Source organism: Oncorhynchus keta, chromosome 35 (genome assembly GCF_023373465.1).
Source record: "Oncorhynchus keta strain PuntledgeMale-10-30-2019 chromosome 35, Oket_V2, whole genome shotgun sequence".
NCBI lineage: Eukaryota > Metazoa > Chordata > Actinopteri > Salmoniformes > Salmonidae > Oncorhynchus > Oncorhynchus keta.
In genome coordinates this window covers 30,014,590-30,034,140 of record NC_068455.1, presented here as the reverse complement: position 1 = coordinate 30,034,140, position 19,551 = coordinate 30,014,590, and the positions used below count along the sequence as shown (strand labels likewise).

Genomic DNA, 19,551 nt, shown 5'->3' with positions numbered 1-19,551 from the left:
CTTTGAATGAATATTTAATGTGAATATTTATCAATAAGCAATCAATGCTCATTAACTTTTTTTATTTGACAAACAAGTCCAAATCTGAGGTAAAAAAATAAATCATCATAAATTACATCTTGATATATATAGCACTGGATGTTTTCATGGAAAACCCTAAACATTGTAACAATGAAGTCAAATCACAGTGGATGACATTGAGGTATCTATGTGAGTACTGAACATGGATGTTTACTATTATTAACACAACATTCATTGCTATTGATATACTATTCCCATTGAAGCACAAAACCATACAGTCAATTCCACAATACAGTTTACCAGATCATACATATATGAACATTATTTGGAATTCCTCGGCATGCGTTAAAACCAGAACATACTTTATCCCCATCTGTAAAATGTATAGCCGTGCTTTTAGCTACATCAATTGTATCTGGAAGAAGTTTATACTTGCTTAGTCAAGTAACACATTTCATTGATGTAATCCTCAAACTGATGTGCTGACACCACAGCAAGTCTCTGATATCTTATTACAACTGGGGATACCAACGGCAGTGATCCACCAATCAACTCCCTCTGCTTACATTATAAGGCCAACAGGGTTGGAGACTTGAGGATATCAACAGATTCAGCCTTGCCCACTCCACTTTTGCGACCGTCAAACCCCTCTCCAAAGGAGTCGAGCTCGGGACAGGAGAATGTGAAAATGGTCAAGTAGCTGCTACAGGTGGGGGTCGAGGTCACAACAGGAGTGCTCAGAGGCTCTAGGTCGTTAGACACAGATTTGTACAGAGTTTCCCAGTCCGTAACCCCAAGGGAACCACTCAGGTCAATGTCTGGTACAGAGCGGGCAGTCTCTGTAGGGACTTTCTCCTCCATGCTGGGCAACAGATTGTCCAGGAGCCCCTCCTTCATGTCCAAAGAGGGCTCAAGGTCGCAGATGTTTACTTCAGCACTGGCACAGAGTAGGATGTTGGAGTTCCCAGAGATGGCTGTGGATGGGTCACTGGGAATGTCCATGTCCTGGAGCGAGGCAGCTTCCTGGGCACTGTCCTCATGGAGCTTACTCCCCTCTGGGCTGGGGGGCAGCTCGGGAGACCCACTGGGCTCCAAGAAGATGGAGTCCAGGTCTTCTGCAATTTGGCACACAGGGTTATGAGTAGCGAGGACAATTTCGAGCCTCTCTTTCTCTTTGAGGAGATTGGCTATCACAATCTGCAGAGCTGTTTTGTCTTCCTCCAGCTGATCAGTCTCCTTTGGGAAAAAAAAACAAAATGAGGAACACAGGAAATGTAAACAATCATAACTATAGATTACTATTTAAAATGATGGTACTGTGATTAGCATGATGTCCAAGGGTTAACTTACAGCTTGCAGTGTATCAGTGAGTTCCCTCCGTCTGTTGCGACACTTGGCTGCAGCCATTTTATTCCTCTCTCTCCTCACCCTCTTCTTCTCTTCTTCCTCTGGAGAGAGCTGTGAGATTCAGAGAAAAACACTTGCACCTTGAATAATCTGGCCATTTAATCTCCTAATCTCAGACTTCCATTGCCAGTTCCCCCTTTCTACAGTAGCAAAAGCATCTTTCTCTGCAATGCGTCTAAAAATAGACCGTTGTTGCAGACTCACTGTGACCTGAATATAAATGAACTGCCTGAGCTCGGCACACAGCCAAATACACTGCTCTTGGGGAGCATGCAATGCTGCTGCACTGTTGGCAATTAAGATTGATTTAGATGTTCACACAAGTGAATGTGTTTCATTTTATTTGCAATCTGAAAAGCGCTAACCAACCTGTTCGATTTTCCCCTTTCTGCCAGTGTTTTTTCCCCTGCTCCCGCCCACTTTGGGTGTTGCCTGGTGAGAGCTCTGCACTTCATTGGCTTGCTTGCTACCCAGAGATGGGGAGACAGATGTTATAATAGTCGGCTGGACCATCCACTGCAAATCTGGGGTAGTGGAAATTGCAGTCACTGTTGGAACAAATGAAGTGGCTGGTATATCCATGTCTGGGCAGAGCTCCTGCAAAGTTATATATTATCACAGTTATTAATAATTTACCACTAATGATTTTTATCACAATTTCCTTAATTGTTTTACTGCACAACAAGTCAGTCATTCTAAAAACGTGTTATTCTAATGACAGAGACATAAGGTAATTACCCCATTTGAATTGGGGATGTCTGTGACTTTATGCTGTATTGTCATAGCATGTATGAACTATGTATGGGTTTTCTTAAAATATATCTAGCCATCTAAAAATAGTCTCCCCGAACCAATATTTGACTTTATCATTGCTACTGACGTCAACACTGACGCAGAGATGCTGTGAAGTCTCCGGAATGGATTTATTTTCTCAATGAACCGCTGCATGGATACACTACATATTTGGCCTGAGGACTTGACAATAATAATACACCCAATTTTCATCCACAGGCGTGTTATTGCATTTTCAACATTTCACTCTTGGATTTTGGAATAGGAAACAGGTATTCATAACGAAAATATGAATAATATGGTAAAATCATGTACCTCACTTACCCACCCATATGCTGACAATCTCGATAAATAAATCAATGATTTCCGATTATTGATTTCACACACATTTATGTTAATAGACTATTGATTAACAATGATACATTATGAAAGTCACCCACATTTAATTAATAGTCGTTGACATCGTTGTGTGTGAATATTATTATCATTGCATCACAGACATCACCACTTGATTCATTCATACCTGTGCACTGCTCTCTGACGGCGAATCTGAGGACGTGGAAAAAGAGTCATCTTGCGTCTTCTGATAGTACATCAGGGTGTCCCCGACAGGAGATTCTGTGCTGCAGCGAGACATTGAATCGAATTCAGAGTTAAGAAACATGTCTTAAAATATCCTCAGCTAATAGAATAATCGGCCTGCTCGTCAAATATAGTTTTTCTTCAGTTGCATCTATTCCAGGTTTTTACCTGGTAACTGATAGACTCGTGTGCAAGCCCCTCCTTTTATAGTCTGCCAGACTTTTATGAATGAACGGAGGCTATACCATCTCTATGGAGGGGAGCCACAGGACAAAGAAACACACATTTAGCATATTTTTTAATAACATCGGCCAAATGCTCAATGTCATATGACTGAGTTGCTAAAATGTGTAATTTCCCCCAAGTTAAATATAATGTATTTTTTCCAAATGCATTTATCCAACAAATACCAGAGAGAAGTGGGTAGCGTGAAGCATGCCCATTCATAAATTCAGGCACACGGACTCTACTGATTTTGTGAAAATAACAGCACATTTTAATGGCCATATAATGTAGTTGTCTCTATCTGAATGAATTGGTTTACAGCGCACTATATGACATTGGAAATATACACAATAGTTACTGCTTAGAATTATTGTAAATGTTACATACGTTTTATCAGGCAGCAGGATAATTATAGGCCACTACAACTAAAGTTATCTACACACAAGAACTGATAAATCTGGTTGTGTTAGTTCTAAAGCTATTCTTTATTTTTTTTAAATTACATAATAGAATGACAGTATAATATTAGACTACGCCATTAATATAACGACAGTTATTATACGCCAATCTCGCAAATTATGCATTCCATATAAGGACACTGATGTCCTAGAAATCAAATATTTTCTTCATATTATTTTTTTAAACAAAAACCTTATTACGGCTCGATCGACCAGTAACCATTGAAGAACATGATTTGTATTTTAATTTACGTATTTAGTACTTATTATTACTAAAATAAAACGATGGAATACATGTCAACGAAAATAAAATGGAAACTAAGTAGAAACTGTATGGTGATTTTTAAAAAAATCATTACTACCCCGCGCGTTGCACTTGCAAAAAGTACTGCGAAGCAAAGAGATCACGTGACTTAACCCGGAACTGAGCAGCATCTATATTTATATAATCGAGATAGCTTGGTGGCGACTAACTGTAGCACACAGCCAGCTACAGTATGTCTAGACTTTTTCTATTACTTACCTTTCCTGTTCTTTTTGATTTGACCTTTTCGATTACGTTCTATTTACCGGTAAATCTTAGAAAATGTTTGCGGGAAGAGATCCACAAAGACGTGCTGGTCACAGGCGAATACGAAGTTAGCGAACAACCAAATGCGAAAAACAATCTCAAGGTAACATAGCTAGCTAGGTCTGAACTAGCTCGCTAGACTGTCTCAAATCCTTGGAATCAAGTTGGTGTTAGCGTTACTATTTGACATGGAAGCCTCGAATATGTGCATCACTTAGCTACTATCAATACCCATATATAAAGAAAATGTCTCTGTGCAGGTTTGTTTGCATTAGCTGGCCATCTGACTAGACAGCTAAAGTTATCTAGCTAACCTATACGATGTATGGACTATCGAACTTGTTCAGTACAGCTGGCTAAATAAAATGCTGTCATTTTGGTTCAACAGAGTACGGCAAAAGACTTGAATAAAATATCAATGTAGTATTAATTATGTAGCTACGAGAGGACAAGTGTATAACATCGAGCACATAACCATGCTATCTCCATAGACAAACATTGGCAGTATAATGGCCTTACTGAAGAGCTCAGTGACTAACCTGGAGTGGTGTAAAGCTCGCCACCATTGGACAACGGAGCAGTGGAAACGTGTTCTCTGGAGCTTCAACATCTGGCAGTCCAACAGACAAATCTGGGTTCGGTGGATGCCAGGAGAACCCTACCTGCCCGACTGCATCGTGCCAACTGTTAAGTTTAGTGGAGGAGGAGGAATAATGGTCTGGGGTTGTTTTTCATGGTTCGTGCTAGGCCTCTTAGTTCCAGTGAAGGGAAATATTAACGCTACAGCATACAATTACATTCTAGATGATTCTGTTCAACCAACAGTTTGGGGAAAGCACTTTCCTGTTGCGGCATGGCAATGCCCCCGTGTACAAAGCAAGGTCCACACAGAAATGGTTTGGTTTGGTTCGTGATCATTGTGGAAGAACTGACTGGCCAGCACAGAGCCCTGACCTCAACCCCATCGAACACCTTTGGGATGAATTTGAACGCAGACTGCGAGCCAGGCCTAATCGCCCGACATCTGTGCCCAATCTCAGTAATGCTCTTATGACTGAATGGAAGCAAGTCCCTGCAGCATTGTTCCAACATCTAGTGGAAAACCTTCCCAGAAGAGGGGAGGCTATTATAGCAGCATATTAATGCCTGTGATTTTGGAATGAGATGTTTGTCGAGCAGGTGTCTACATACTTTTGGTCATGTAGTGTATGTTATAAAAATTAACAAGTAGCTAGCTAGTTTATTTTGATTCATGCAGGTCTAGTGTATCTGGGTCAGAAAACTACCAACAATGTGTTTGAATTATTTTCCATTTCAGATTACAGATTCGTCAGGTCACATCTTGTACTCCAAGGAGGATGCTTCAAAGGGGAAGTTTGCCTTTACAACAGAGGACTATGATATGTTTGAGGTTTGCTTCGAAAGCAAATCCCCCCTAGGTGAGTATGTTTAACCATATCACAGATATATTCTAAACATAGCAATGGGCATGGGTCGTTTAAGTGTAAAGCCAGCAGGGTTCGACCTTAAGGCTTGTAAGTTTTAAAAAAGTCAAACAACCCAGAATATACAGTGGGGCAAAAAAGTATTTAGTCAGCCACCAATTGTGCAAGTTCTCCCACTTAAAAAGATGAGGCCTGTAATTTTCATCATAGGTACACTTCAACTATGGCAGACAAAATGGGGGAAAAAATCCAGAAAATCACATTGTAGGATTTTTTATGAATTTATTTGCAAATTATGGTGGAAAATAAGTATTTGGTCACCTACAAACAAGCAAGATTTCTGGCTCTCACAGACCTGTAACTTCTTCTTTAAGAGTCTCCTCTGTCCTCCACTCGTTACCTGTATTAATGGTACCTGTTTGAACTTGTTATCATTATAAAAGACACCTGTCCACAACCTCAAACAGTCAAACTCCACTATGGCCAAGACCAAAGAGCTGTCAAAGGACACCAGAAACAAAATTGTAGACCTGCACCAGGCTGGGAAGACTGAATCTGCAATAGGTAAGCAGCTTGGTTTGAAGAATTCAACTGTGGGAGCAATTATTCGGAAATGGAAGACATACAAGACCACTGATAATCTCCCTCGATTTGGGGCTCCACGCAATCTCACCCCGTGGGGTCAAAATGATCACAAGAACGGTGAGCAAAAATCCCAGAACCACACGGGGGACCTAGTGAATGACCTGCAGAGAGCTGGGACCAAAGTAACAAAGCCTATCATCAGTAACACACTACGCCGCCAGGGACTCAAATCCTGCAGTGCCAGACGTGTCCCACTGCTTAAGCCAGTACATGTCCAGGCCCGTCTGAAGTTTGCGAGAGAGCATTTGGATGATCCAGAAGAAGATTGGGAGAATGTCATGTGGTCAGATGAAACCAAAATATAACTTTTTGGTAAAAACTCAACTCGTCGTGTTTGGAGGACAAAGAATGCTGAGTTGCATCCAAAGAACACCATACCTACTGTGAAGCATGGGGCTGGAAACATCATGCTTTGGGGCTGTTTTTCTGCAAAGGGACCAGGACGACTGATCCGTGTAAAGGTAAGAATGAATGGGGCCATGTATCGTGAGATTTTGAGTGAGAACCTCATTCCATCAGCAAGGGCATTGAAGATGAAACGTGGCTGGGTCTTTCAGCATGACAATGATCCCAAACACACCGCCTGGGCAACAAAGGAGTGGCTTCGTAAGAAGCATTTCAAGGTCCTGGAGTGGCCTAGCCAGTCTCCACATCTCAACCCCATAGAAAATCTTTGGAGGGAGTTGAAAGTCCGTGTTGCCCAGCAACAGCCCAAAAACATCACTGCTCTAGAGGAGATCTTGCATGGAGGAATGGGCCAAAATACCAGAAACAGTGTGTGAAAACCTTGTGAAGACTTACAGAAAACGTTTGACCTCTGTCATTGCCAACAAAGGGTATATAAAAGTATTGAGAAACTTTTGTTATTGACCAAATACTTATTTTCCACCATAATTTGCAAATAAATTCATAAAAAATCCTACAATGTGATTTTCTGTTTTTTTTTTTCTTCTCATTTTGTCTGTCATAGTTGAAGTGTACCTATGATGAAAATTACAGGCCTCTCTCATCTTAAGTGGGAGAACTTGCACAATTGGTGGCTGACTAAATACTTTTTTGCCCCACTGTATATATACAAACACTATCGTTCAAACGTTTGGGGTCACATAGAAATGGCCTTGTTTTTGAAAGAAAATGGATCAGAAATAGTCGTGGCCAAAAGTTTTGAGAATGACACATATTCATTTCCACAAAGTTTGCTGCTTCAGTGTCTAGATGTTTTTGTCAGATGTTACTATGGAATATAATTACAAGCATTTCATAAGTGTCAAAGGCTTTTATTAACAACTACATGAAGTTGAAGCAAAAAGTAATTATTTTCAGTGTTGTCCCTTATTTTTCAAGACCTCTGCAATCTGCCCTGGCATGCTGTCAATTAACTTAACTTCTGGGCCACATCCTGACTGACTGGCAGCCCGTTCTTGCATAATCAATGCAAAGTTTGTCAGAATATGTGGGTTTTTGTTTATCCAGCTGCCTCTTGAGGATTGACCACAAGTCCTCAAAGGGATTAAGGTCTGGGGAGTTTCCTGGCCATGGACTAGAGGTCAACCGATTAATCGGAATGACCGATTAATTAGTGCCGATGTTTGGATAACTTGAAAATCTGCAATCTGTATTTTTGGACGCCGATTTCTTTTTCTTTACACCTTTATTTAATCTTTATTTAACTAGGCAAGTCCGTTAAGAACCTATTCTTATTTTCAATGACTACCTAAGAACGAACGGTGGGTTAAGTGCCTCGTTCATGGGCAGATTTGACAGATTTTCACCTTGTCAGCTCGGGGGACCCAATCTTGCAACCTTACAGTTAACTAGTCCAACGCTATAACCACCTGCCTCTCGTTGCACTCCACGAGGAGACTGCCTGTTACACGAATGCAGTAAGCCACGGTAAGTTGCTAGCTAGCATTAAACTTATCTTATAAAAAAAAAAAAAATCAATCATAATCACTAGTTAACTACACATGGTTGATATTACTATTTTATCTAACGTGTCCTGCTTTGCATATAATCTGACTGAGCATACAAGTATCTGACTGAGCGGTGGTAGGCAGCAACAGGCTCATAAGCATTAATTCAAACAGCACTTTTGTGCGTTTTGCCAGCAGCTCTTTGTTGTGCGTCAAGCATTGCCCTGTTTATGACTTCAAGCCTATCAACTCCCGAGATGAGGCTGGTGTAACCGAAGTGAAATGGCTAGCTAGTTAGCGGAGTGCGTGCTAATAGCATTTCAAACGTCACTCTGAGACTTGGAGTGGTTGTTCCCCTTGCTCTGCAAGGGCCTTTGTGCTTCGAGGGTGGCTGTTGTCATTGTGTTCCTCGTTCGAGCCCAGGGAGGAGCGAGGAGAGGGACGGAAGCTATACTGTTACAATGGCAATACTAAAGTGCCTATAAGAACATCCAATAGTCAAAGGTTAATGAAATACAAATGGTATAGAGGGAAATAGTCCTATAATAACTACAACCTAAAACTTCTTACCTGGGAATATTGAAGACTCATGTTAAAAGGAACCACCCGCTTTCATATGTTCTCATGTTCTGAGCAAGGAACTTAAACGTTATCTTTCTTACATGGCACATATTGCACTTTTACTTTCTCCAACACCTTTGTTTTTGCATTATTTATTGATGTATTATATTACGTTAAAATAAGTGTTCATTCAGTATTGTTGTAATTGTCATTAGTTCAATTTTGTATTTTTTCATATTTTAAATTGGCCGATTGATCGGTATCGGCTTTTTGGGGCCGCCAATAATCAGTATCGGCGTAAAAAAAAAATCATAATCGGTCGACCTCTACCATGGACCCAAATATCGATGTTTTGTTCCCTGATTCACTTTATCACCGTTGCCTTATGGCAATGTGCTCCGTCATGCTGGAAAAGGCATTGTTCGTCAAACAGTTCCTGGATGGTTGGTAGAAGTTGGTCTCGGAAGATGTTGGTACCATTCTTCATTCATGGCTGTGTTCTTAGGCAAAATTGTGAGTGAGCCCACTCCCTTGGCTGAGAAGCAACCCCACACATGAATGTTCTCAGGATGCTTTACTGTTGGCATGACACAGGACTGATGGGGTAGCACTCCCCTTGTCTTCTCTGGACAAGCTTTATTCCGGATGCCCCAAACAATCGGAAAGGGGATTCATCAGAGAAAATGACTTTACCCCAGTCCTCAGCAGTCCAATCCCTGTACCTTTTGCAGAATATCAGTATGTCCCTGATGTTTTTCCTGGAGAGAAGTGGCTTTTCTGCCCTTCTTGATACCAGGCCATCCTCCAAAAGTCTTCGCCTCACTGTGCGTGCAGATGCACTCACATCTGCCTGCTGCCATTCCTGAGCAAGCTCTGTACTGGTGGTGCCCTGATCCCACAGCTGAATCAACTTCAGGAGATGGTCCTGGCTCTTGCTGGACTTTCTTGGGCGCCCTGAAGCCTTCTTCACAACAATTGAACCGCTCTCCTTGAAGTTCTTGATGATCCGATAAATGGTTGATTTCGGGGGAATCTTCCTGGCAGCAATATCGTTGCCTGTGAAGCACTTTTTTTGCAAAGCAATGATGACAGCACATGTTTCCTTGCAGGTAACCATGGTCAACAGAGGCAGAACAATGGCCACGACTGTACATTGTAATGACTATTGTAGCTGGAAACGGCTGATTTTGAATGGAATATCTACATAGGCATACAGAAGCCCATGATCAGCAACCATCACTCATGTTTTCCAATGGCACATTGTATTAGCTAATCCCAAGTTCCTAATTTTAAAAGGGTAATTGATCATTAGAAAACCCTTTTGCAATTGTTAGCACAGATGAAAACTGTTCTGATTAAAGAAGCAATAAAACTGGCCTTCTTTAGACTAGTTGAGTATCTGGAGCATCAGGATTTGTGGGTTCGATTACAGGCTCAAAATGGCCAGAAACAAACAACTTTCTTCTGAAACTCGTCAGTCTATTCTTGTTTTGAGAAATGAATGCTATTCCATGTGAGAAATTGCTAAGAAACTGAAGATCTCGTACAATGCAGTGACCTACTCCCTTCACAGAACAGCACAAACTGTCTCTAACCAGAATAGAAAGAGTGGGAAGCCCCAATGCACAACTGAGCAAGAGGACAAGTACATTAGTGTCTAGTTTGAGAAACGTCCTCAACTGGTAACTTCATTAAATAATACCTGCAAAACACCAGTCTCAATGTCAACAGTGAAGAGGCGACTCCGGGATGCTGGCCTTCTAGGCAGAGTTGCAAAGAAAAAGCTATATCTCAGACTGGCCAAAAAAAAAGTCTGAAATATGGCTTTTTCTTTGCAAAACAATAGCAAGATATACATATCTAATGAGAAATGTCAACAAACCTTAGTTGAGCAAAGCATTGTAAGACAGGAATGATGCATGCGAGACCAGGAATAAAAATCCCTTCTTGACGTTGCAAACCAAAACATCCAAAATCTTAATCCTACTAACTGAAATATCATATGTAGTATTAAGACAAATGAAAGTTATGAAGTGTATTTTTCAAACTATTCCAATAGTGTTTAATGTCCTAAAGTTGACGCTTTTAAATTGGAATAATTATGAAAGTCGTAATCTATGCTATTCTCATTCAGATGTATTTTTATTGAGAAATATTTTAGGCCACAAGAAGTGAAATTGAGCAAACAATACGATGTAAAAATAGAATGAGCTGAGGAGAGTTTATGAAAGAAATGATGCGTAGTTGGCCCTTGACCTATTTCCATATTATTCTAGCATTGTGCAATCTACCTACAATGCATATACAGTTGAAGTCAGAAGTTTACATACACCTTAGCCAACTACATTTAAACTCAGTTTTCACAATTCCTGACATTTAATCCTAGTAAAAATTCCGTCTTAGGTCAGTTAGGATCACCCCTTTTATTTTAATGTGAAATGTCAATAATAGTATGATTTATTTCATCTTTTGTTTCTTTCATCATATTCCCAGTGGGTCAGAAGTTTACATGCACTCAATTAGTACTTGGTGGCATTGCCTTTAAATTGTTTATGTTGTTCTTCGGCTTGCAAGCATCCCCCTTTCCCCTCATCATAACGATGGTCATTATGACCAAACAGTTCTATTTTTGTTTCATTAGACCAGAGGACAGTTCTCCAAAAAGTACGATCGTTGTCCCCATGTGCAGTTGCAAACCGTAGTCTGGCTTTTTCATAGCAGTTTTGGAGCAGTGGCTTCTTCCTTGCTAAGCGGCCTTTCAGGTTATGTTGTCATAGGACTCGTTTTTACTGTGGATATAGATACTTTTGTACCGGTTTCCTCCAGCATCTTCACAGGGTCCTTTGCTGTTCTGGGATTGATTTGCAATTCTCCCACCAAGTATGTTCATCTCTAGGAGACAGAACACATCTCCTTCCTGAGCGGTATGACGGCTTCGTGGTCCCATGGTGTTTATACTTGCGTACTATTGTTTGTACAGATGAACGTGGCTTTTTTTTCTGAGTTCTTGGCTGATTTCTTTTGATTTTCCCATAATATCAAGCAAAGAGGCACTGAGTTTGAAGGTAGGCCTTGAAATACATCCCCAGATACACCTCCAATTGACTCAAATTATGTCAATTAGCCTATCAGAAACTTCTAAAGCCATGACACAATGTTCTGGAATTTTTCAAGCTGTTTAAAGGCACAGTCAACTTAGTGTATAAACTTCTGACCCACTGGAATTGTGATACAATGAATAAGTTAAATAATCTGTCTGTAAACAATTGTTGGAAAAATTGACTTGTCATGCACAAAGTAGATGTCCTAACAGACTTGCCAAAACTATAGTTTGTTAACAAGAAATTTGTGGGGTGGTTGAAAAAACAGTGACTCCAACCTAAGTGTATATTAACTTCCGACTTCAACTGTAGTAGCCTAGGTTTAATAAGAGGGAAGGATGAGGCAAAAAATGCAAATCAGTTTATAATGGACCAGTGGTGTAGGCAAATCTGTTGATGGCAGGGCCGTTCCAAAAAATTCTGGTACACAATTTTGGCACTCATCATGAAATCTTACCTAATACCTTTCTGGAATTGATCGCAAACAAACCATTTCATGTTAGCCTTATTTTAAAATGGATTACATTTATTTTTCTCTCAATCTACACACAATACCCAATAATGACAAAGTGAAAACAGGTTTACATTTACAAATGTATTGAAAATAAGATACCTTATTTAAGTGATGTGCCAGAACCTGCCCATTGTTTAGAAATTGATGAACTGAATTGAATATAATTAACATTTCATTAGGTTTTTTCCCCCAGTAAATAATCAAGCATTACATTGGCCTAAATACAATTGATTTTATGTATAACGTCCTTGAGTGTCCTGAAAGGCATCTGCCAAATAATGTATTATTAATATCAATATCCCTTTAGTTTTCCCAACCCCTCCCTACTGCTTGCTATGAATTCCATCTGATGGTGTATGCATGTTCAAGCCAGTGCTTGACTGAAATAGGTACCAGTACTCATTTTGGGTCCCGGTATCATTTTATATTTAGGTGCAAGAACTCCTATATTTATTTTGAGCTAATATTGTATAGGAGGTGCAGGAACTCCAGCAGTCAACCATTTTGAGGTAACTGTACTCAATTCTGGTGCGCTCTTTCAAGTAGGCTACTGTGCTTAGGTAAAAAGACAATGTCCAGTTTGGAACAGGTGCTCAATCTGATTGCGCCCACCTAGGCCTACGCCCCTGCTGAGGACAGCAGAGTTGCTCTGCAGCCCATGATTTACAACCAATCACAAGACGCACAGCCAGCTTGGCTCATTGACTGTCACTCGCTCCAGCTGCACGCTTAGGCACACACAGATAGGCCTAGGCCACTACACATCTTTCGTGTCACAGCGTGAAATAGTGGAGACAAATATTTTTGAATATCCTAAGTATCTTTTGTCAATGTCACGATTCCTCTCATCCATCCCGTAGCATGCGAGCCAAATGTGTAGTCTTTTATTTTTAATTTTATTTGGATGGAGACAAGTGGCTAAAAAAGTTAATGTCAAGCCTTGCTTCAAGGGTTAAGAGAATATATGATTAAGCCAAAGTAGACTGGGCAGGATTTAGAAGCAGGGAATAGTCATTTCCTGGAATGTTTGGCCCCTGTACAATAAGTCTTTTCATTTTGGGGTCTAGGTACTGGGAGGGTCACAGACCAGCTGGTCAATTTAGACATGAAGCATGGTGTGGAGGCAAAGAATTATGAAGAGGTAAGTACCAACTGCTCATCAGCCTTTCTCCGGGTCCATCTGGATCAGATTTGGTGTGACCATGAGTCAACATGAAAAAATATATATGTATAATGTCAATGATGGTTAAGGTTCCTTTCACAGTCCTCTAAAGTGAACACTGGAGTTTTAAAAAAACAAAATAAAAAGCCAAAGAACTCAGTTCTTTGTATTCACACTGCCCTTGCCTTTGAATGAGGACTCAACTCTTTTGCTAGTTTACACCTATTTTATTTTGTGGTCCGAGTTCGCTTTGCTATGTTAAGGAACCAATACCGTTGAACATTAACTCAAATGCACTCTGTAAAAACCCAAACTGCAGTATAAGCCATTCCATCAGAACGATGTACAGTACCAGTCTCAAGTTTGGACACACCTACTCATGCCAGGATTTGTATTTTTTTTTACTATTTTCTACATTCTAGAATAGTGAATCCATCAAAACTATGAAATAACAAAAGGAATCGTACAGTAACCAAAGTGTTAAACAAATCCAAATATATTTAGTCTACAAAGTAGCCACTCTTTGCCTTGACAGCTTTGCACACTCTTGGCATTCTCTCAACCAGCTTCATGAGGTAGTCACCTGGAATGCATTTCAATTAACAGCTGTGCTTTTTCATAAGTGAATTTGTGTAATTTCTTACCTTAATGCATTTGAAATACCAAGTCCATATTATGGCAAGAGCAGCTCAACCAACAAAGAGAAATGATGGTCAGTCAATTCTGAAAAAGTGCAGTTGCTATGATGAAACTCTCTCATGAGGGCCGCCACAGGAAAGTAAGACCCAGAGTTACCTCTGCTGCAGAAGATAAGTTCATTAGAGTTACCAGCCTCCAGAAATTGCAGCCCAAATAAAAACTTCAGAGTTCATGTAACAGACAACTGTTCAGAGGTGACTGCGTGCATTAGGCCTTCATGGTCAAATTGCTGCAAAGAAATCGCTACTAAAAGACACCAATAAGAAGAGACTTGCTTGGGCCAAGAAACATGAGCAATGGACATTAGACCGGTGGAAATCTGTCCAAATTGTGTCTGTGAGACTCAGAGTAAGTGAACGGATGATCTCCACATGTGGTTCCCAACGTGAAGCATGGAGGTGGGGTGATGGTGCTTTGCCGGTGACACTGTCAGTGACTTATAATTCAAGGCACACTTAACCAGCATGGCTACCACAGCATTCTGCAACGATACGCCATCCCATCTGGTTTGCGCTTAGTGGGACTATAATTTGTTTGTCAACCAGACAATGACCCAAAACACACCTCCAGGCTGTGTAAGGGCTATTTGACCAAGAAGGAGAGTGATGGAGTGCTGCATCAGATGACCTGGCCTCCACAATCACCTGACGCCAACCCAATTGAGATGGTTTGGGAAGAGTTGGACTGTAGAGTGAAGGAAAATCAGCCACAAGTGCTCAGCATGTATGGGAACTCATTCAAGACTGTTGGAAAAGCATTCCTTATGAAGCTGGTTGAGAGTGTGCAAAGGGTGACTACTTGGAAGAATCTCAAAATATATTTTGATTACTACACAATTCCATATTTTATCATAACATAACATTTTGATGGCTTCACTATTCTAGAATGTAGAATAGTACAAATAAAAACCCTGGAATGAGTAGGTGTCAACTTCTGATTGGTAGTGTACCTACTCACATTTGACGCTAATAGATTGTATTTAGTTACTATTAACTTCTGATTATAATTGTAATTTAACATGTAAGTATTATTGTTAACAGAATAAATAGAACTGCAAATTGTACACCAAGAGCTAGCATTGATTCACTGAATCAGTCTTCTCACATTAATCAAGCCCCACTTTCAAATAAACAATTAATGAATCTCAGCCTATAGATCTTGTATTGCAAACAAATAATCTGAATATTGTCTGTACAAAACTCCACACACATTTTAATGTCTGTGTATCCTTGACAATTGCTAATCAATATCCAAAAACAGCATGTTTTTTTTCCCTCCACGAATCTGAACATCTCTCTTTTGTGGCACCAATGTGAGGGGTTATAGCAGTGGGAAACAGTGTTGCAGTAGTCTATAGTGTATGGTCTGGAAATAATGACAAGCGACCCTGGGGAGCCTTCTGTTCACATTGCCTTAAAGCGAACCAAACCAGACCACCTCTCAAGATGGTCTCAGTTCAGTTCAGGGGCTCTTGAGGGTTCTGAGTTCATTTGAAATGTTCACACTGCACAAAAATTAAGAACTGCACTACCTTAACAAAAAATTGCCTGAAAGGGGACCGAGTGTGAAGACACCCTAAGACTAACTTTCTCTCAACTACATTTCTGAAAGCATGCTCCCACAGCTCTTTATCCACTCCGCAATACAAGTGTCATACATTTTCACACCATTTCCTACACTATTAAATGTGACTAAGGACATCCAGTGGTCAATCGGGGCTTTATTCTGTATGGTGCAATGTTTCGGTGGAAGAGAATACTCATGTTCAACTTATTCTTCTGCTCTTTTCAGATTGCAAAGGTTGAGAAGCTAAAGCCCCTAGAAGTTGAACTAAGACGCCTCGAAGACTTGTCGGAGTCCATTGTGAATGACTTTGCCTACATGAAGAAGCGTGAAGAGGAAATGAGGGACACAAATGGTAAGTGCTATATGGAAAAAAACAAACGGGTGCAAAGCAACATTTGCGGTCCATGCTTTCACTCAACCAGAAAATGTTCAGTGTCTCATGTTTCTCAATCTTTTTTTCCTGGTCTTGTGAAAATAGTAAAACCTTAGTTTATTTAAACCGACACGTTACTTGGTTAAATAGATTTTTCCTCACATTGCAGAATCCACCAACATACGTGTCTTGTACTTCAGTATCTTCTCCATGTGCTGTCTAATTGGGCTGGCAACGTGGCAGGTCTTCTACCTACGGCGTTTCTTCAAGGCGAAGAAACTGATTGAGTAAAGCCATCTACGAAGCGGGGACCATGTTGAGGACGTTTGGGGAAATGGTGTGCAATTTGTGAGAGAAAAAGTTGGGTAGTAGCCCCCCTATACAATTTTAATTTATTTCAGTCTTCTGTCAACTTCAGTTTTTTACTAGCCTCATCTCAGGCACTGTTTTGATTAGAAATACATGGATACATTGGTTTGAGATTTATTCATGCAATATTGCATGAAAATAAACACTTTTTGTGAGTGCACAAAGCCTCCCATCACACATTCAGCTATTGTTATGCAAAAAATAAAGTGTCCCCAGTATGTCAGGTACATGGTTGTGTTTTTGATTAAGAAGGCTTTCACTCTGGGTGTCTTTCATATAGCTATAAAGACTATACGGCATTAAAATACCAGTAATTACAATACATGTCTCATTTAATGAGGGAAATCCTGTTTTTAAATGAATCTTTTATCATTTGACAATGTTGGCACACTTATCTATTTCCATAAAGTTCCCAGGCTTTGTACATTCTTCTCAGTTTTCTGAGATTTGGTCTAGGTGGTTCCTGTGAAAAACAAGTATTGTTTAGCAAATTAAGCTTGGCATAAAGCAAATTCTGATTGTGGAGCAAGACTCATTTGTATTTTGTTAATATCTGTAGTGACATGTTTGAAGTATTGATTTGTAATGTGTTGGGACCCGAATTACAAATTAAACAGTTCAAGTAAAATTCCACCCAAAAACTGTTTTGGTATGTTTCATTACTCCATTGATTATAGTCCTGAAATGTTTTGCATGTCAGCAACCAAGTTGAAGATTAACTTTCAAAATACAGCAGACCACCTATTTTAAAAGTTGTCTTAAACTTGATTGCTGACATGCAAAACATTTTGGAAATATATTAACAAATACCCACATTTCTTTGGGTGGAGCTTTCCTTTTAAGCTGATCCGTGCATGTCTATAGTGGTACCTCTTGGTCATTCAAGTGAAGGACGTCTACCAGCGGGGCGATGGATGGGCGGCCATGGGCACACTGGAAGGGCAGCTGGCATGAAGATAGAGCGCCTACCAGGCTGCAACACTCCTCCTTACTCAGGCGGTCATTGAATTTGATTGCACCTGTTTGGGCCATGACACTAATGAGAAACGTATAAAAAAGTACAGTATGACCACTGAATTAGAAAATAACACTCACCATGACATGCAAGGGAGGCGAGGACTTTAAGTACCGTAAGAGGCAATGTCCCTCGCACTCTGCCAGTTGAACGCAGTAACTGAGATGAAAGGAATAACACACAAAACAGATCAATAGAAATGAACTCACACACAAATTATTTGACAATATTCATCATATTGATTGTTCTTTCAAACAAGACAGCATGGAAAACACAGAGAGCACTCATCCTCACCTCAATCTGCTCTTGAAGGTACTCCTGGAGGGCATGAGGTGGAAATGAATAGGAATGAGGTGATAATTGAATCAATAAGGAAATATTACAGGGTATAATCATTTTGCTGAGGTGGTATAATTCTCACCTCCACTATGGGCTTGATGATAGAACGTCTCCCCCGGCGGAGTTCATTGCTCTCCTTCTCTGTGAAACACTTTGGCACCTTCCCCACCAGGACCTGGGGATCTATCTGCGAGAACTGCATCTCCAGACCCAGGCCCCTCAAGGATGGCCGGCAGGACCTGTCGAAAGGAACACCCCCTAATCCATATCATCAGAGCAGAAGCTGTGCCACCACCACTATAAACCCTCACTCCTAATTAAGTGGTTGAGACAATTGTCTCCACTTAACAGCTGGGAAAACCAACCGCACATTCACTACATCTCGTTTGGATGGTCAACACAGTTCCTCTGACCGCTTGTCTTAGAGGCAGCCAAGCGCTGACCTGAGCAGCCTCAGCTCCTCCTCTGTCACGCTGACCTCCAGTGGTGGGGCTACAGTGGATGAGCATAGCCGTCTCTCCCCCGGTGTCTCTGGATCATCCTCGTACGAATCTGCATCATTGCATACATAACAGAATGGGCGGTTACACTTTACACCAATTGCTCGTATTCCTACTTGGTAATGCTGTAATTACTACAGTAACAACACTGTATTAACATGTTACAGAGTATTTCAGCATTGTCTTTGTAATTGCATAGCATCCACTTCAGGGTGGGGTGGTCTTACCTGCAACTAGATTCTCAAGACGAACTCTCTCATGCGCAGCGTGTTGATCCACTAACACTAAAAGGTTCCCTGAAATTCAAAAGGTGTGATCAATTAGAAAGAAAAATGTATGACTTAACTCTGGAAAACTGTTTAAACTGACACTCTCTCTCTGTACCATCAGTTTTGCTGCAGGCCGCAGGTTCTTGGTCTTGTGTGTTGATAAGACATGCAAGAAACTTCTTATCCACTTGATGAATAACCTAGAAGGTAAGAGAGAAATATTTAGCTAGTGTTAGAAATCACTTCATGGTGGGAAATAAAGCCACTGTATCAACACACTATCATATGAATCAAAGGGTAATGAGATATTTGCCTTCATTGAGTGAATCATGTCCTTGGAGAAGCGGTATGGAAAGAGGATGTTATGGATCTTCACAGCCAGTCCTTCAGCTTGCACACTTGATATGTCCACACCAACCTGGCAAGTCATGGGTTGTTGAAATAAGCAATATTGTTCTTTAAAGGGAAGTCAAGACAACCCACATTTTTTACATGTGAAAATTAAGTTCCTAAATAATGTAATTGTATTTCATTTCTGGACTGAGGCAGGTAGTTTACCGTATTTGTACATTCTGGAGTGAAACGAGAGAATTTGGCTTACCATAGGAGGTCGTGCAAACACAGGGTTAGTCCACTCAGAGTACAGGGAGGACAGTGAATTAGAGTCCTGAATGTCATCTTCAATAAAAATAATAAGATTACACAAGAATATAAAAAATAGGTTAATAATACACACACATTAATCTACTGCAGTATTCTGATCTACATTTTTGCCAGAAACCTCCATTGTACCTCTATTGTCAGGCCCTGAACTAAGAACTCTCCCTGATTTGGATTTGGGAAGGAAGGGCAAGACTAGATCCATTTGAAATGGGTAACACCTGTACTCAATCCCTGCAGGGGAAGGAAGGAAAGCAAGGTAGTAAACACTAACACAAGCACTCATAGTCAAACATACATCCTTAAATATACTTTTCATACATAGCTTGCTACTGTCAAACTTGATCCAAACAATATAATGGTC

At 40.4% G+C, this 19,551-nt stretch overlaps 3 protein-coding genes across 5 annotated transcripts; 1 reads left to right on the top strand and 2 right to left on the bottom strand.

Moving 5' to 3' along the window:
- Window positions 1-6: 6 nt before the first annotated feature.
- Window positions 7-5,355, bottom strand: fosaa (v-fos FBJ murine osteosarcoma viral oncogene homolog Aa). Of its 3 annotated transcripts, XM_052496848.1 has the most exons (5): window positions 4,596-5,355; window positions 2,744-2,843; window positions 1,798-2,025; window positions 1,372-1,479; window positions 7-1,257 (listed from the first exon to the last, which is right to left on the bottom strand). In XM_052496848.1, the coding sequence occupies exons 1-5, from the start codon at window positions 4,664-4,666 to the stop codon at window positions 589-591; spliced, it is 1,176 nt and encodes a 391-aa protein (XP_052352808.1). In that variant the 5' UTR covers window positions 4,667-5,355; the 3' UTR covers window positions 7-588. The 3 variants fall into 3 exon arrangements, with proteins under 3 accessions (XP_052352808.1, XP_035609592.1, XP_035609593.1); XM_035753699.2 differs by lacking the exon at window positions 4,596-5,355 and having other exon boundaries at window positions 2,744-3,017; XM_035753700.2 differs by lacking the exon at window positions 4,596-5,355 and having other exon boundaries at window positions 1,798-1,976; window positions 2,744-2,858.
- Window positions 3,911-16,929, top strand: LOC118368305 (transmembrane emp24 domain-containing protein 10-like). Its single transcript, XM_035752306.2, has 5 exons — window positions 3,911-4,159; window positions 5,375-5,495; window positions 13,303-13,376; window positions 15,888-16,014; window positions 16,205-16,929. The coding sequence occupies exons 1-5, from the start codon at window positions 3,983-3,985 to the stop codon at window positions 16,324-16,326; spliced, it is 621 nt and encodes a 206-aa protein (XP_035608199.1). The 5' UTR covers window positions 3,911-3,982; the 3' UTR covers window positions 16,327-16,929.
- Window positions 16,719-19,506, bottom strand: LOC118368304 (DNA mismatch repair protein Mlh3-like). The gene is made up of 11 exons (XM_035752305.2): window positions 19,320-19,506; window positions 19,129-19,205; window positions 18,841-18,945; window positions 18,643-18,727; window positions 18,486-18,554; window positions 18,202-18,310; window positions 17,841-17,997; window positions 17,714-17,737; window positions 17,500-17,578; window positions 17,275-17,423; window positions 16,719-16,867 (listed from the first exon to the last, which is right to left on the bottom strand). The coding sequence occupies exons 1-11, from the start codon at window positions 19,504-19,506 to the stop codon at window positions 16,796-16,798; spliced, it is 1,113 nt and encodes a 370-aa protein (XP_035608198.2). The 3' UTR covers window positions 16,719-16,795.
- Window positions 19,507-19,551: the final 45 nt, after the last annotated feature.

Bases quoted from the DNA above. Each gene is read 5' to 3' on its own strand.
- LOC118368305 (XM_035752306.2), top strand. From the start codon at position 3,983: ATGTCTAGACTTTTTCTATTACTTACCTTTCCTGTTCTTTTTGATTTG. The intron at 13,377-15,887 runs GTAAGTACCAAC...TGCTCTTTTCAG, and splicing joins AGGCAAAGAATTATGAAGAG to ATTGCAAAGGTTGAGAAGCT. The intron at 16,015-16,204 runs GTAAGTGCTATA...CTCACATTGCAG, and splicing joins GGAAATGAGGGACACAAATG to AATCCACCAACATACGTGTC.
- fosaa (XM_052496848.1), bottom strand. From the start codon at position 4,666: ATGTTGAAGCTCCAGAGAACACGTTTCCACTGCTCCGTTGTCCAATGG. The intron at 2,026-2,743 runs GTATGAATGAAT...ATAACTTTGCAG, and splicing joins CGTCAGAGAGCAGTGCACAG to GAGCTCTGCCCAGACATGGA. The intron at 1,258-1,371 runs GTAAGTTAACCC...TTTTTCCCAAAG, and splicing joins TCACTGATACACTGCAAGCT to GAGACTGATCAGCTGGAGGA.
- LOC118368304 (XM_035752305.2), bottom strand. From the start codon at position 19,506: ATGAAAAGTATATTTAAGGATGTATGTTTGACTATGAGTGCTTGTGTT. The intron at 18,311-18,485 runs GTAAGACCACCC...GCAATGATGCAG, and splicing joins TCTTGAGAATCTAGTTGCAG to ATTCGTACGAGGATGATCCA. The intron at 16,868-17,274 runs GTACCACTATAG...TGTTTTTCACAG, and splicing joins TTCACTTGAATGACCAAGAG to GAACCACCTAGACCAAATCT.